The sequence below is a fragment of the Manis javanica genome, chromosome 7 (assembly GCF_040802235.1).
Source record: "Manis javanica isolate MJ-LG chromosome 7, MJ_LKY, whole genome shotgun sequence".
Taxonomy (NCBI): domain Eukaryota; kingdom Metazoa; phylum Chordata; class Mammalia; order Pholidota; family Manidae; genus Manis; species Manis javanica.
Window position 1 is genome coordinate 117,134,839 of NC_133162.1, and position 15,822 is coordinate 117,150,660.

Here is a 15,822-nt window from a genome sequence, read left to right on the forward strand (position 1 = left end):
TAGGAAAAAAGCAATCACTTATGTTGTTGGATAATCTTGATGGAGCAAAGGCACATTCTGACTTGTTGGGAGCCCTGTTTGGACAGTATGTTTGTGATTTTTTAAAGAACTAAATATATTTTTGGCAGCTCTTGTAAGGGCAGAGGTGACTCTGGGGCACATAATTCCTCATGTGGAGCACTTAGGCTGTTTGGGTGTGTCAGAATAAAGATGGTTTTAACAGATTAAACCCAAAATCTTCAGATACGGAAGCACCCCTCTTTTACAGTCTGAGTTGCAAGAGGAGTGGGAACCTTAAAAGGATTATTTTGCCCTTGATTTGCAAATACCAATGCTGCCCATGTCCTGTCTACCTATGGAGGATTTAGGCATTTCTCATACAGTAGCAAGAAAGCTCCTTACATAGCCTCAGTGGGGTTACATGCTAAGTCACAGACTTTTTGATTTCTCCTAAATTAAAAGAGTTTGGGTCACACTGTGGTATGAGTACAGTTGAGAATTCTCTTGTCTTCACTCTAGCATGTAAAAGTTGGGAAAAGGTGATAGAGTATGTTTTAGAAAGTTTGTTCTAGTTTGTAAGCGAGGAAGACTTGAACCACAATGATTTTTTTTTCTTATTTCAGGACCTGTAGATGAGTACATGTTGCCATTTGAGGAGGAAATTGGCCAGCATCCATCTCTTGAAGACATGCAGGAAGTTGTTGTGCATAAAAAAAAGAGGCCTGTTTTAAGAGATTATTGGCAGAAACATGCTGTAAGTTATACAGTTAGCATTTCATTTAAAATTCCAATAAAATGCTTTTCAGGGGTGATTTTTATCTCTGGACTTTTTTTTCTTTTGGGAGGATTTTCTGGGGAGATGATCTTCATACAGGATATTTTGTACTAGAGTTCAAGGAACAGAATTAGGGCTGTGTCTATATATTCACGAAGGAGATGGTGAAGTCACAGCCTTTTTGGGGGCTCTCCATGGTTGTCTCCCGTTTGGAAAGCCTCCCAGGGAAAGGAGTCCCTGACTCTGAGCCTATGGGTGATTGGGTAACCTTGCTGATAACCACCATCCCATATGATGCCACTTTAAAAAGTGAAGAGCACCCAGTTTTCTCCTCTCCGTGGGAGTTCACTTTAGCCTTTTGATTTGGATTTGGAAGATTTTCAAGTTCATAGCAGTGTTCTGAAACTAGAGACTAGGTAGTTGAAGAAGAGAGCAGTACTGCCTGGTTATTTTGGTCTAGATATAACTAGAACCAAGGCTAGAAAACTTGGTAGAGAATCCTCAAGGCTGGTTTCTAACCTGTTTAACTGCAAGATAGAAATGCTGTTAACTAAGAACACAATAAAAATTGGTCTCCTTTCACCTTGGTTTTGAATCTAGTTCAGGAGTTAGCTTTGCAATGACCTGATTTATGAACAATGGTTAGGGACTTGGGGAACTGAAACAATAATCACCTGCCATGATAGTCTCCAGTGTTAAAAAAAATTGTTCTAGTGCTTTTTTTCTTGTTCCTGCATAAAATAGATACACAAAAGTGAAAGTTAAAAGTCAGTGCATCTTTATAAACTTTCTTTGAGCCACGAAAATAGCAATTCTTTTAATGGAAATTTTATTGTTTCAAAATAGTCAAACACCAGCAGGTTCTATTTTCTGTTTTTCCTTTTTAGGGAATGGCAATGCTCTGTGAAACGATAGAAGAATGTTGGGATCACGATGCAGAAGCCAGGTTATCAGCTGGATGTGTAGGTGAAAGAATTACTCAGATGCAGAGACTAACAAATATCATTACCACAGAGGACATTGTAACAGTGGTCACAATGGTGACAAATGTTGACTTTCCTCCCAAAGAATCTAGTCTATGATGGTTGCACCATGTGTACACACTGAGAAACAGGACTCTGAACCGGAGCTGCTAAGCTAACAAATCTGCTTAGTTTATTTTCTGTGTGAAATGAGCAGAAGTCTCCTGGACTCGTTGGAAAGAAGATGGGCGTTTAAAGACGTGACTCTGGGAGACTTTACGGCACTGCCTACAGCAGAGAAGTGAAGGACGTGAGACTAAGAGAAAAGTTGCAGATTCTGTAAAGAAACTTTTGAAAACAGTGTACATGAAAAACGTGGCCCTCTCCAAATTAAGGATCTTTTGGACCTGGCTAATCAAGTGTTTGAAAACTGACTTCAGATTTCTTAATGTCTGTGAGAAGACACTAATTCCTTAAATGAACTACTGCTATTTTTTTTTAAAAACAAAAACTTTTCATTTCAGATTTTAAAAAGGGTAACTTGTTTTTACTGCATTTGCTGTTGTGTTTCTATAGATGACATTGTAATGCCAATGACACAGCTTGTGAATGTTTTGTGTGCTGCTGTTCTGTGTACATAGTCATCAAAGTGGGGTACAGTAAAGAGGCTTCCAAGCATTACTTTAACCTCCCTCAACCAGGTATACCTCAGTTCCACGGTTGCTAAATTATAAAATTGAAAACACTAACAAAATTTGAATAAATCAATCCATGTTTTGTAACAAGGTATTAGAAATTCACTGTGTTATTTAAGAAAAAAAAGGTAAGCTACCTATGCTTAGTGCCAACTGTAAGTGGCCATTCGTAAAGCAGTGTTTTTTAGCTTTCTTGTGCTAGCTTGTAATTTAAGGGGAAAAAAAGTGCTTTTTTTGAAATGAAAAAAAATGGTGTCATTTCCCCCTTCCCATGTTTTCAAGTTTCATCTTTTATCCAGTTCCCAAAATATTGCATACTTAATCTAAAAGTTTTTTTTTTTTTTTTTTTTTAGGTGTGCTGTGTTTGGGGAATATTTGAAAATTTAAAAGCATGATTTAAGTTTTTTTGAGCTGTGACACTGGAAAGCTCTTAATTTTTATTCTTTAAAAATTAAGTTTTTTTCTTATTTATATATGTAAAATTGTAGTGTATTTCTTTTCACCAAACAGTGTGTGGGACATTCTTATCACTGTTTTAGGATCACCTCAGGAAGTGTCATTACTCAGAATTCCTCACTCTCTACTTTGAGACTTGCAACTTTATCACTATATTTCTGCTTGGTGCCATCCTGTCAGAGTAATATTTGATATATCTGTGATAAGTAAAGAATTATCCTAGGATAGAGATTCGAAATTTTAAGCACAGATTTCAGATGTTACTGCTTTAAAACAAATCAGGGATAACAAGTTACAATTATAACTTAAAATATGCAATGACATGTAGAGGTAACCAATGTCCATTTGGGTAACATAGCCTAGCCTCCTCCTGCAAACTGCTTTCACAACTAATGCTGATATTACGTATCGTTCATGCCTTGTCCTTGATAAGGAAATGGAACTGATGGTAGGTAGGTGCCAAAGTGCTTTTCAAAACACTATTACATTAGAATTGGATTCTTCTTCAAATTGATAAAGGCCAAAGTAAAACATTAATTTCCTGACTTTGTAGAATACTGACCAACAAATAGCCAGTATTATGCTATGTACTTTTGTCAGGTCATTTTAAAATCCATACATTAATTTTATAAAAGAATTTTTTATGTGTTACCATCAGGAGCTCACTCTGAATGTATTATCTTCAAATGGCTAGTTATTTACCACACAGTACACTACATTTTACATATAACGTACACACTCTCTGGGAATTTTATTATTTATAAATACGTAGGTCAACAGACTCTAGGCAGGGAGGGGAAGAGTAATAGCATTGTTGTCTGAGTGCCACACACCACATACTCTTGGTTACGTATGTACAGGAGGTTTCACTGTATTCCTAAGAATTACTGTTTTAATATAGTTCACCTCTTTGTTTTAAAAAAGTACTTATTTCAATTTCTTAATTTGGTTTTGGTTCCACTTTGCAACTAATCAAGATGGGAATATAATGAGAAAGTTCATACACAAAAATTGTTCATCTCCTGAAGACTAGTTTCTACCTGTTTTAGCATTTAATCCTGTTTTTAAAAGTTAAAAAAAAATCAAACAAAAAAGGAATATTGTGATGAACATTTGGCTTATGTGAGGACTAGAGATAAATTTTGTAAGACCATTTATTCACAACATAAAGTTTTCTTTTAGAAAAACTTTTTAGAAATCCTGGGTATTGTACTTAACTCCAGCTAACCAACTTTAAAACATGTATCCTTTTGAGAAATATGATAGAAAAACACTTTTTATAAGCAGTAAAATAAGAATGTTCCAGTGGCTACCTGTCCTGATACCTAGTGTTGTTAAAACCTTCTTTTGCAGGGCATTTTCATGTTGGGTTTACAGTCAGTGCAGCATGGGCAAGTTAACAAAAAGTTTGAGCTAGGGAAAGAAAGATCAAAGAATGAGAAAAATGACTTCTTTGTTTTGGGGCAGAGACCCCAATAATTTTTTCCTCATGTGTATGGTGCTCCTTATGATTCATCTTGTATTTTGCCTTTCTGATATCCATCAGAACTGCTGCTCTTACACTCTACCTTGCCCCAGATCTCACTGTAAGGAATGCTTTATGATCAACTGCCATAGGACGATGGATTAACCAGTGTTTGGCTTTATTCAAAGTCTATGCCCTGCACAGCTCTTGTATCTATATTAGATGCTAGGAAGTTTTTATTGTGTGATGTGTGGTTGTCTGAATGTTTATTACAGGTACCTTGTGAATTCCAGAAGAGACTGTGCCTCACAATTGTCGGTCCCATGAACTTGCACTATCTTTCATGGTGATGTTTTGAAAATACAATCAGGAAAAGGAAAAAGAAAATCCAACAAGTTTGGAATTTAAAAATAGGATCATATAGCATTAAATTAAAAAAGAACATCTTTGTCCCCTAAGTAACAGCTACATTTAAATAAAATGCAGGTGGTAGGGGAAAAAAACCCTAGCCAGATGATAGTTTGGTGGAATAAACTGATTACTGTTCAAAAAAAAGCTTCACCACAGATACTTCCCAGTTCCTCTTTTTTACCTTTTTAAAGAATTACTTTTTAGGAACATTTGGTATAATATGCATAAAATTATTTACTGATTTATGGGCAAAATGATACAAGTAGCATCTTGATTGAACATCATTTACCTCAGATATTCAACCAGCAGTACATTTTTTATGCAGTCTCAACCCATATCCTATTTGTTACCTCTCAAAATATTGGTAAACAATTATTTTAGCTTTACTCTGTATTTCTTGTCAGTGTTTTGGGCACAGGTTGTTGTACTACTGTCAAATTGTACTTGCTATTTTTTTTCTGCAAGTATTTAACGAAAAGCTAAAAAAAAAAAGCCCCATAAAACCCCACCTTGGGTAAGTGATTGTTAAATATTGTACAAATAAAATGTATGCTAGCCCCATCCTATTCCCAAGTTAAATAAAAAAAAATGAATGGTATGATTTGCATATGGTTTTTCTTCAGCTATATGTTCTTAAGGAGGGGAACAGTGGCTTTGTAATACTGAGGCTTATTAACTTGAGATTTGCAAGAATTGGGACAGTGGTGAAAGAAGGGAGGCTTATCAACCGTGGCATTTCCCTCCTTTGTTGTCTGCGCAGGTTTAGTCCCAGTATGTTGGTCCTGCCAGTTTTAGAGGCCAGAGGCTGTCTGGCATAGTTAACTTTTTTGTTTTTCATACAGAAAAAGAAAAATGTGGCTTAGGAAAAGAAGTAGTCATCAAAGAAAGAAACTGTACTTTCTAACTGAAACCGGTTTGCCAATTAAATGGAAGGATTCTGGTACTTTTACTTAGGGTAATCAGTAAGAATCGTCATCAAAGCTAGCTTTCATCTGTTGCAATTACTATGTTGCAAAGGCTTTCCTTTATCCTGTGGCTTTCAAAGCAAAGGTGGGGGTGGAAAGCCCCACATTGCTGCCTTCAGGGTCACAGTTCACACCAATGGATTCTCAACTTCTTTAGGGTAAAGGTGAAGGAAGGGGCAATGCTTAGGTTCTGGTAGTTTGAAATAACCTGCTGCCTTGCCTTCTAAACCAAATGAAAATGCAAACTGTGGTGGAATCTGCTTGAATCTCCATAAAGACTGAAATTATTTTCCACAGAGTGTTCTGCCAAATTCTCTTTAGACAGAACATACTCAGCATATAAAGCATTATGGGAGTCAGTTTAGACCAACAGGTTTTAACTTCTCAGAGCCATTTGCACTCAGGTGCATGTGAATTGGAGAGAGGCATTTCTTTTCTGTAGCATGAGTACAAAGTACACTGCAGCCTCTAACACTTCTCACCTGTTTTCAATCTGATGACCCAAGGAGTTCAGTTTTGATGGCTGTTAAAAACGACATTACTTTTCTAGTAAATGAAGAAAGTATCTTTAAGCCATATTTGTTTACATGTTTCTTCAAAGTTTTTTACGAGGGCTTTTACGATTTGGTTTTTATTTCATTGATGATGGTTGAAGCAATTTAGGAGAGAAGTTAGATTAAAAACTGGTAAGTATATTTTAGCTTCTTTGTACTAGGGAGTACAGAAAGGGGAACATCAACATTGCTCCTCCCTCAGAAAGTGCCCATGACGCAGGTATGTCATTCATGTGTATGACTTTTGCTAACCTATGTTTTCTCACCTACTTTATATTTGTTGTACTGAAAACAAAAAACCCACTTTGCTACTTCTAATCTGTATACCTGGATGTTGACAGTTCTTCTGTAGCTCTTATGTAGCTAGGAGGCAGATGAGGGCTCTCAGCCTTTTAATGGCAACTTAAGCAATCCTCACATCAGTTCTTCAGGTGCTTCTACAGTTGGTGACTTTAAGGAAGATAATACTTCCCTAAAATAGTTCAGAAAAAAATTTTAAAGGAACAATTTTAGCTTAAGTGTAAAATCCTTGCTTCTAGGAATAACTGATGCTACCCAGATAATCCCCTAAGACTCTGTAAGACTATCACATAGAACCAGTATGTAAGCCTTCATTTTATTGAGACACTGCGGAAAAGTAATGACAGTGATCTGGAGACACACAGAGCAGGAAGGCACATCTATGTCTGCAAAGGAATAGGTTGTAACTACTTAAAGAGTTACTTTCAGGCACAGAAATCTTATATTCCATTGTACATCTGATAATAAAACCAGATAAATCATTTCTTAGAGCATATTTTAAAAATACATGTTTAGGAATCCTTCCTGGACTTTGGCTTTTACTAGCAGGGGGCTTTGGTGTCAATCAAACTGAAGTTGAACTCCAGGGTCTGTCAGTCATTCTCTACCTGTGTGACACCGGACACTGCCACTACTGCATTCGTCTTCTCATCCACAATACCCTAAGTTGCATATGGCCTTTGACAGTTAGTTAAAATTCTAAACTGAATGGATAGGGACTGTTTTTTTGTAAATATTCTTCCATGAAAACAATAGGCAAGGAAGTATTTCTGAATAAATGAAGTCACTAACATTTAATTCTTATCAAATTTGATTTTAAACACACACCTGTATTAGTTCAGGAGTTCCTGAATTTATAAGGTGATGATGTTCTGACCAACATTTTCACGTTCTTCTTAGGGATTTACTTTTTAAACACAAATAGATTTAATTAACACTGACAAACGCTCCTCCTCATTTGTGGGAGTGGTTCTAGGAATTTTCTAGTTAAAAAGACAAATTGCCATCCTTTTGGCCTAGAATAGGCCCAATAATCTGAATTTAAGAAGTCCCACAATGGATTCTTCTGTAGATGGTATGAACACACTTTGAGAAATCTAGAAGAAAATGTATGAACTCCTGGCCTTTTTCTTCCAAGTTAACCACCTCCTGTTCAAACTGCTCAGTCTCCTGACCTATAGGACCTGGGTATGTTACAGAATCCAAAATTTCTATGGGCACAGGAAAATATTGTAGCACCTACCACTAAAGCAAAAGATTACTCATTATACCTCAACTCTTACCATTGTTTTTACTGCTTTTTTTAAGGTATGTAAAAACATCTGGCTGCCGGGTTGAAATGCAATCTTTAAATGTACCATGTAAACACTTCATAAGTGTTAAATAAGCATATATATAGTTTCATCCCTAAAATAGTTGCATTTATTGTTCGAGCCTTTACTTACAACATATTCTAAATCACTGGAATTATAAATCATGTTACTGCCCATTATTCAAAGGCAAGACACAGCCAAGATACATAAATACATGTAGCAGTTCCCCATAAATACAAAAACACATTTATGAATATAAGAAAATGTAACATTATCTTGTTAAAGGACAACAGCTTTAGTTTTTTAGAGAAGTGTGCCTGTCACTGGTTATATTCATAACCAGCTTAATGAGGATGTTGCCCATTGCCTAACATCTGTAGGACAGTTGGGGTATTTCTGCAAAGCGTTCATAATTTGAGTATTATCCAAAAGAAGTTTCATCAGCTGGTATTCTCTCTGTGCATTTACTGAAGTTCTTTCCACGGGCCTTATTAACTCTAATTGTTGTAAGTGTTCGAAAGCCTGAAATAGGAAAGAAATATTTAGGTTGAATAAGACAGTAAAACAACAGTATTAACCCAGAGAACAGCTGGGGCTTTGGTCAGCTATGGAACAGACTGCCAAGAAACAACACTTAACAGAAATCAATAAATCAAAAACAACTCTCATCAATCTCACAAAACTTCCTATTAGCTGGTGAAGCAGCAGCATCAATATATGGTTATCTGTCCCTGCATTGCTGCATATAAACTCCATATGGTTTTTGTTCCTGGCCTCATGCTACTTCATATGCCCTCATACTGAAGTTACTGAAGAGTGTTCAGTTCTCTATAAAAATGTAAGATCTGATGAGACCAGTACTTTTTGACTCCTAGGTTACTCAAACATTCCATTTTGCTTCTACTTTTTTATGACTTAGCTGTGTAAGTTTAATACAGCTGCAGAAAAAGAGAGAGGCAGGAAAGACCCCTAACAAGTACACCAAGACTGTTCACCTGATCCTATAAAAATAAATGACTTAGAGGGCTCTCTTGTCCCCTCCTGGCATGAGCCAGGAGCTCTATTCTCTCATTTTATTTCTAAATAAAATCCTGTACCTTGCTCTCCTAAAAAATAAAACAAAATAAATAAAATAAATAAATGAATGACTTAGCAGAGTGGTATGGGCACAGAGGAAACAGGATAGGGTTCTGCTTCCTTAAGTCTGACAGAAACTGCTTGTAACCTGTCCCTTTTTTCTGTGTTCTCCACCTTAAGAGGGCTCTTTACTGTTGGCTTCCTCTTACCTCTAATATTCAAGTATTATGTCTTTTCTAACACTGATTGCTGTTTTGGGTATTTTATTAGGGTATGAAAAAAAAGAAACCTTTAAATCACAACATATTAACCACTAAATATTGATATACTGAAATAGATTCTCAAGCTTTCTATTCTTACAGCATAGTTGTGAAAAATATTGGAATATATTCTTAATGTATCATAAAAATTCCTCTGATGAAAAGAAAAACAGTTCCGACGTCATTTCTGAAGATGAGAATATACTAGGAGCTATAGGTATGGGGCTGCATAAAATGGAGGAAACTTAAAATATTTCTAGCAGCAAAATAAAATGCAGAAATGAGTAGCCAAAAATTATTCTTAAGAATTTACATGCTTGGGGAACCCTTTCTTACGCAGCTCCCACAAACTATAACTATCAGACTGATGTGGACATTAGGAATGGGAAAAAAAAAACAATCTCCAGTATGCTAAATAGTTTTCCTGTTGGTTTGAAGAAATTCCATTGTCCTGTGCTCACACTTTTTGGTTGCTACAAGAAATAAAATTCTGACTATCAGGGCCTCTAAGGAATACTAAAGGATATGGGTTCATTGTTGGAAAAAATATGATGTTTCATTCCATAAAGTCCTCTAGATCTGCACTGTCCAATAAGGTAACCTAGCCACACAGGGCTACTTAGCATTTGAAATGTGGGGACTGATTTTCCATTTCATTTAATTTTCATTAAATTAATTTCAAAACTGATCCTTGAGTCAACTGGAAAATTATGTTTGGAACAATTTCAGAATATAAATCAGCTAAAAATTTCATGGAATCTAAGGAACAAGTCTTTCCAATAAATATTTAGTGAATTAAGATGTACTCTAAGTGTAAACATACACCAAATTTCAAAGGCGTAATGAAAACAAAAGAATACTACACATCAATAATTTTCTATATCGATTTTACATTAAAATGTTTTTGGTATATTAGGTTAAATTTATCATAAAAGTAGGTTCCACCTTTTTTCTTAAAACTTCTGTTGCTACTAGAAAATCTAAAATTATATTATCTGGCTCACATTATATTTCTAGTGGACAATGGTAGGCTAGTTCCTCAAGTTATTAATGCCTCACCTAAGCCCTAATAACCCTTTCTCTGTATGACCTCAGTAACATCTTATTCTTTTGTTTTTTCATTGCTCATATTTTGTCTCCTCTTACTGTGAAGCATATAAAGTCAACCCTTAGGTTGTATAAGGATAGGATTATATTAATGTTATTTGATAGACTGTAATGAATAGTTCCTTTCAGGATGCAAGTGCTGGGAACAGACAGTAGAGGGCAGTATATTTCTACCAAATGTAAAACAGAACCACCTTTTTTTCAGAATTACTCAAACATTTTATTTTTAGATGATTTTTGTCTGTTTTGAAAAAAAAATGCCTATGATAAATACCTAGGTTTTAAAAATAATGAAAGTACAGAACTACGACATATAAACTCAAATTGAATGTAAAAATATACCTGTCTGCAGAACAGTAACAGTGAACCTTACCTTCATGACAACAGGTTTCTCAAAATTATAAACAGAATGGGCCTTCCTTTGAACAAACTTCTGAAACTCTGGACAGAAATTAAGGACAACATTAGTACCTTCAAGTAAAGAGTGGGGTAAAGTCAGAAAGAAACCACCAATCTCATCTCACCATTATAGACCATTTGAAAATTAAAGGGCTCCTCTTCATAGATGTCATTTAAATGTTTCATTGCTATTATAAGACAGATTTCCAAGACTGACAAACCTATAGTGAAAGAGTAAATGAAGATTACTTACTGGCACATAAATTTGAAATAATTGTCCTCCAAACAGATAAAGGGAAAGACCATGGTTTTGAAAGGTTTGAGGGGAGTTCTTGACCTTCCACTGGGTTCAAATTTGTTTCAATTATCTATTATCTACATAAAATTAACCAAGTTCTCAACTTCCCTGAGCTTAGTTTTCATATCTGTAAAATAAGGATCTTTCTAAACTTAGAGATGTTATAAGGATAAGAGACAATATTATCAAGCATTTACCAAACAGCCCACAGTAAACATAAACTGAAGCTGCAATTACTACTTTAAATCACATAGGGCCCTTGATGGTTGACATTCAATTAATGCTTTGACTTAATTTTTATAATCAATACTACAATAAACAACCATATTACATATAATAAATAAATTACATAGGGCCATTGATTACCAGGGGATCCCTAAGCCCCTAGCAATTATACCTAAAAATTTTTTCCTGGAGAGAAGATTCATTAGATTCTCAAAAGGGAATGTGAACCCCAAATGACTAAAAGCCAATGCTCTTCGGTAGCCATTGGTACAATGAGAATGCCTGTAAAACAGTCTTAGCTGGATTACCAATGTGGCAAGCGAGGCAGAGCTTTAGGTTTCACATTTTTAAATGACTGTTGTACCTTTCAAAGGACCGAGTTAAAGACTGTATGTCTGAATACAAAAGTATTCTCTATATAAAGTACAACACCCAATGTTAATCGTTATTGGAAATCATTCCATTATATAATCTCAAGGTTATTAAAAACTATCTTTCTCACCGTGCACAATATTTGCTTTAGAGTCCATGCTACACAGCTGATTGGCCTCCATCAGATCTGCCGCAGTCAAAAATGAGTGCGATGTTGTCACACTTTTTAAAGCAAGCATCTAGGGAAATGTGGATCAGAAAAACAATGAACATACTTCCTCAGGCATTCTGTAGATATTACTGAACAGAACTTCTTAATTTGGAGAGCCTACTTTTGTTGGAAAGTTAATATTAATGGCTGAACAATATTCTCTCATCTTTAGCTGTTAAAATATAGTATTTGGATTCATATGTCATATAACTCTATAAATGTAAAACATAAAAAACATTCTTGCTGCTCTAACCCTTCCTACTTAAATCTTGTTTATTTACAACTCCTTAAAAGGAAAATATTTAAAAAGGAATAAAGCAAGGAGAAGAAACCAAAGATAAGTAAGAAGAATACTATTCAAAGCCCCACACCAGACCAAACTAAACCAAAAGGCAGATCTGTGATTTGTATAAACTTTAACCACCTAATCAACCAATCCAGGTTAATGTTAAACAGACAGAAGTCAGCTAGCTACTTTATGTTCCAGAGTACAAAAAAAAGATAAAAATAAAAACCAAAATTACATTCAGAGACAACTCTCCTTAAAAATCTGAGCCCACTTTTCATGTAGCTACTTGTCCTTACAACACAACTACTTGATATGAAGATTTTATTATTTTTAATTTTCATAATATTTAACTTGGGTTAGCAGATTTAGCTGATTAATTAATTAATTAATAGATTGATTTCTTGGTGTAAGTATGCACCATGTAATATTTTGGATATAATTATACTAGACACTCTCTCCCCCATTTTAATCAGTACCTAGGGGTATTTTTTTTTTCTTTTACAGAAAGAACATTATGTTTACTAGGTTCCCCCCACATACCCCTTCACAGTCACTGTCCATCTGCATAGTAAGATGCTGTAAAATCACTACTAATCTTCTCTGTGTTGCGCAGCACTCCCCATGTCCCACCCACACTATACATGCTAATCGTAATGCCCTCTTTCTTTTTCCCCACCCTTATCCCTCCCTTCCCACCCATCATCCCCAGTCCCTTTCCCTTTGGTAACTATTAGTCCATTCTTGGGTTCTGTGATTCTGCTGCTGTTTTGTTCCTTCAGTTTTCCTTTGTTCTTATACTCCACATATGAGTGAAATCATTTGGTACTTGTCCTTCTCCACTTGGCTTATTTCACTGAGCATAATACCCTCTAGCTCCATCCATGTTGTTGTGAATGGTAGGATCTGTTTTTTTCTTATGGCTGCGTAATATTCCATTGTGTATATGTACCACATCTTCTTTATCCATTCATCTACTGATGGACATCTAGGTTGCTTCCATATCTTGGCTATTGTAAACGGTGCAGCAATAAACATAGGGGTGCATCTGTCTTTTTCAAACTGGAGTGCTGCATTCTTAGGGTAAATTCCTAGAAGTGGAATTCCTGGGTCAAAAGGTATTTCTATTTTGAGCATTCTGAGGAACCTCCATACTGCTTTCCACAATGGTTGAACTAGTTTACATTCCCACCAGCAGTGTAGGAGAGTTCCCCTTTCTCCACAACCTTGCCAACATTTGTTGTTGTTTGTCTTTTCGATGATGGCGATCCTTACTGGTGTGAGGTGTTATCTCATTGCGGCTTTAATTTGCATTTCTCTGATGATTAGCGATGTGGAGCATCTTTTCATGTGCCTGTTGGCCATCTGGATTTCTTCTTTAGAGAATTTTCTATTCAGCTCCTCTGCCCGTTTTTTAATTGGATTATTTGCTTTTTGTTTGTTGAGGTGTGTGAGCTCTTTATATATTTTGGATGTCAATCCTTTATTGGATCTGTCATTTATGAATATATTCTCCCATACTGTAGGATACCTTCTTGTTCTATTGATGGTGTCCTTTGCTGCACAGAAGAGCTTTTCAGCTTGATATAGTCCCACTTGTTTATTTTTGCCTTTGTTTCCCTTGCCTGGGGAGATATGTTCATGAAGAAGTCACTCATGTTTATGTCCATGAGATTTTTGCCTATGTTTTTTTCTAAGAGTTTCATGGTTTCATGACTTACATTCAGGTCTTCGATCCATTTGGAGTTTACTTTTGTGTATGGGGTTAGACAGTGATCCAGTTTCATTCTCTTACATGTAGCTGTCCAGTTTTGCCAGCAGCATCTGTTGAAGAGACTGTCATTTCCCCATTGTATGTCCATGGCTCCTTTATCAAATATTAATTGGCTATATATGTTTGGGTTAATGTCTGGAGTCTCTATTTTGTTCCACTGGTCTGTGGCTCTGTTCTTGTGCCAGTACCAAATTCTCTTGATTACTGTGGCTTTGTAGTAGAGCTTGAAGTTGGGAGCGAGATCCCCGCCCCCCCCCTTATTCTTCCTTCTCAGGATTGCTTTGGCTATTCGGGGTCTTTGACGGTTCCATATGAAGTTTTGAACTATTTGTTCCAGTTCATTGAAGAATGCTGTTGGTAATTTGATAGGGATTGCATCGAATCTGTATATTGCTTTGGGCAGGATGGCCATTTGACGATATTAATTCTTCCTAGCCAGGAGCATGGGATGAGTTTCCATTTGTTAGTGTCCTCTTTAATTTCTCTTAAGAGTATCTTGTAGTTTTCAGGGTATAGGTCTTTCACTTCCTTGGTTAGGTTTATTCCTAGGTATTTTATTCTTTTTGATGCCATTCTGATTGGAATTGTTTTCCTGATTTCTTCTAGTAGTTCATTGTTAGTGTATAGGAAAGCCACAGATTTCTGTGTATTAACTTTGTATCCTGCAACTTTGCTGAATTCCGATATTAGTTCTAGTAGTTTTGCAGTGGAGTCTTTAGGGTTTTTTATGTACAATATCATGTTATCTGCAAATAGTGACAGTTTAACTTCTTCTTTACCTATCTGGATTCCTTGTATTTCTTTGTTTTGTCTGATTGCCGTGGCTAGGACCTCCAGTACCACGTTGAATAACAGTGGGGAGAGTGGGCATCCCTGTCTTGTTCCCGATCTCAGAGGAAAAGCTTTCAGCCTCTCACTGTTCAGTATGATGTTAGCTGTGTGGTTTATCATATATGGCCTTTATTATGTTAAGGTACTTGCCCTCTATGCCCATTTTGTTGAGAGTTTTTATCATGAATGGATGTTGAATTTTGTCGAATGCTTTTTCAGCATCTATGGATACAATCATGTGGTTTTTGTCGTTCTTTTTGCTGATGTGGTGGATGATGTTGATGGATTTTCGAATGTTGTACCATCCTTGCATCCCTAGAATGAATCCCACTTGGTCATGGTGTACGATCCTCTTGATGTATTTTTGAATTTGGTTTGCTAATATTTTGTTGAGTATTTTTGCATCTACGTTCATCAGGGTTATTAGTTTTCTTTTTTGGTGGGGTCTTTGCCTGGTTTTGGTTATTAGGGTGATGTTGGCTTCATAGAATGAGTTTGGGAGTATTCCCTCCTCTCAGCACCTAGGGTTCTTATTTGAACTCCCTGTCCATTCCCCTACTGGGAGGGACCCAGGTACCCAGTAGTTCCTTCCCTTTTTCTTACGCTTTCTTTTTCCCTTTACTGAGAAATACTTTTGACATACAAAGATGCAAGAAAATAAAATAATGCATATCTATGACCACTGCCTAAGCTTTGAAGATACAATCTTACAGAGTTGAAGCCCCTGTCTCTTCCCCTGGTTGGCCTGTACTCTTCCCTGTAAGAGAAAAACCACACATATCTTTACACTTCTACTACATATATCTGTATTCCTAGACAATACATAGTAACTTTCAAGTTTTATATAAATACCTTATTGTACTTTTGCAACTCTCTCTTTACTGAACATTTATTATGAGACTTTATCCACATTGTGGTGTCAATTCTAGTTTATTCAATTTTTCTATTGTATTGTACTCCTTCAGATACACTCACAACTTATTCTTTCTCTTAACTGATGGATATTTGTCATTTCATTTTTTTTGCAATCATAAATAAGACTGCAAAACCAATCTTGTATATGTTTTCTTGTGCATCTTAGTTTCT

At 35.9% G+C, this 15,822-nt stretch overlaps 2 protein-coding genes across 10 annotated transcripts in view; one reads left to right on the forward strand and one right to left on the reverse strand.

The window, feature by feature from the left end:
* Positions 1–5,362, forward strand: part of ACVR2A (activin A receptor type 2A) — an 84,406-nt gene extending 79,044 nt beyond the window's left edge. The window contains exons 10-11 of the mRNA XM_017651800.3: positions 624–754; positions 1,663–5,362. Coding sequence (XP_017507289.3) covers positions 624–754; positions 1,663–1,857 — 326 coding nt within the window. The 3' untranslated portion in view covers positions 1,858–5,362. The remainder of the gene's footprint in view (positions 1–623; positions 755–1,662) is intronic.
* A 1,516-nt stretch (positions 5,363–6,878) lies between these two features.
* ORC4 (origin recognition complex subunit 4) overlaps positions 6,879–15,822 on the reverse strand; it is a 100,712-nt gene continuing 91,768 nt past the window's right edge. For all 9 annotated transcript variants that reach the window (XM_017651802.3, XM_037020734.2, XM_037020737.2 and 6 more), the window contains 4 exons: positions 11,765–11,873; positions 10,865–10,960; positions 10,714–10,781; positions 6,879–8,418 (listed from right to left, as the gene is read on the reverse strand). In XM_017651802.3, the coding sequence (XP_017507291.3) occupies positions 8,230–8,418; positions 10,714–10,781; positions 10,865–10,960; positions 11,765–11,873 (462 nt within the window). In that variant the 3' untranslated portion in view covers positions 6,879–8,229. The remainder of the gene's footprint in view (positions 8,419–10,713; positions 10,782–10,864; positions 10,961–11,764; positions 11,874–15,822) is intronic.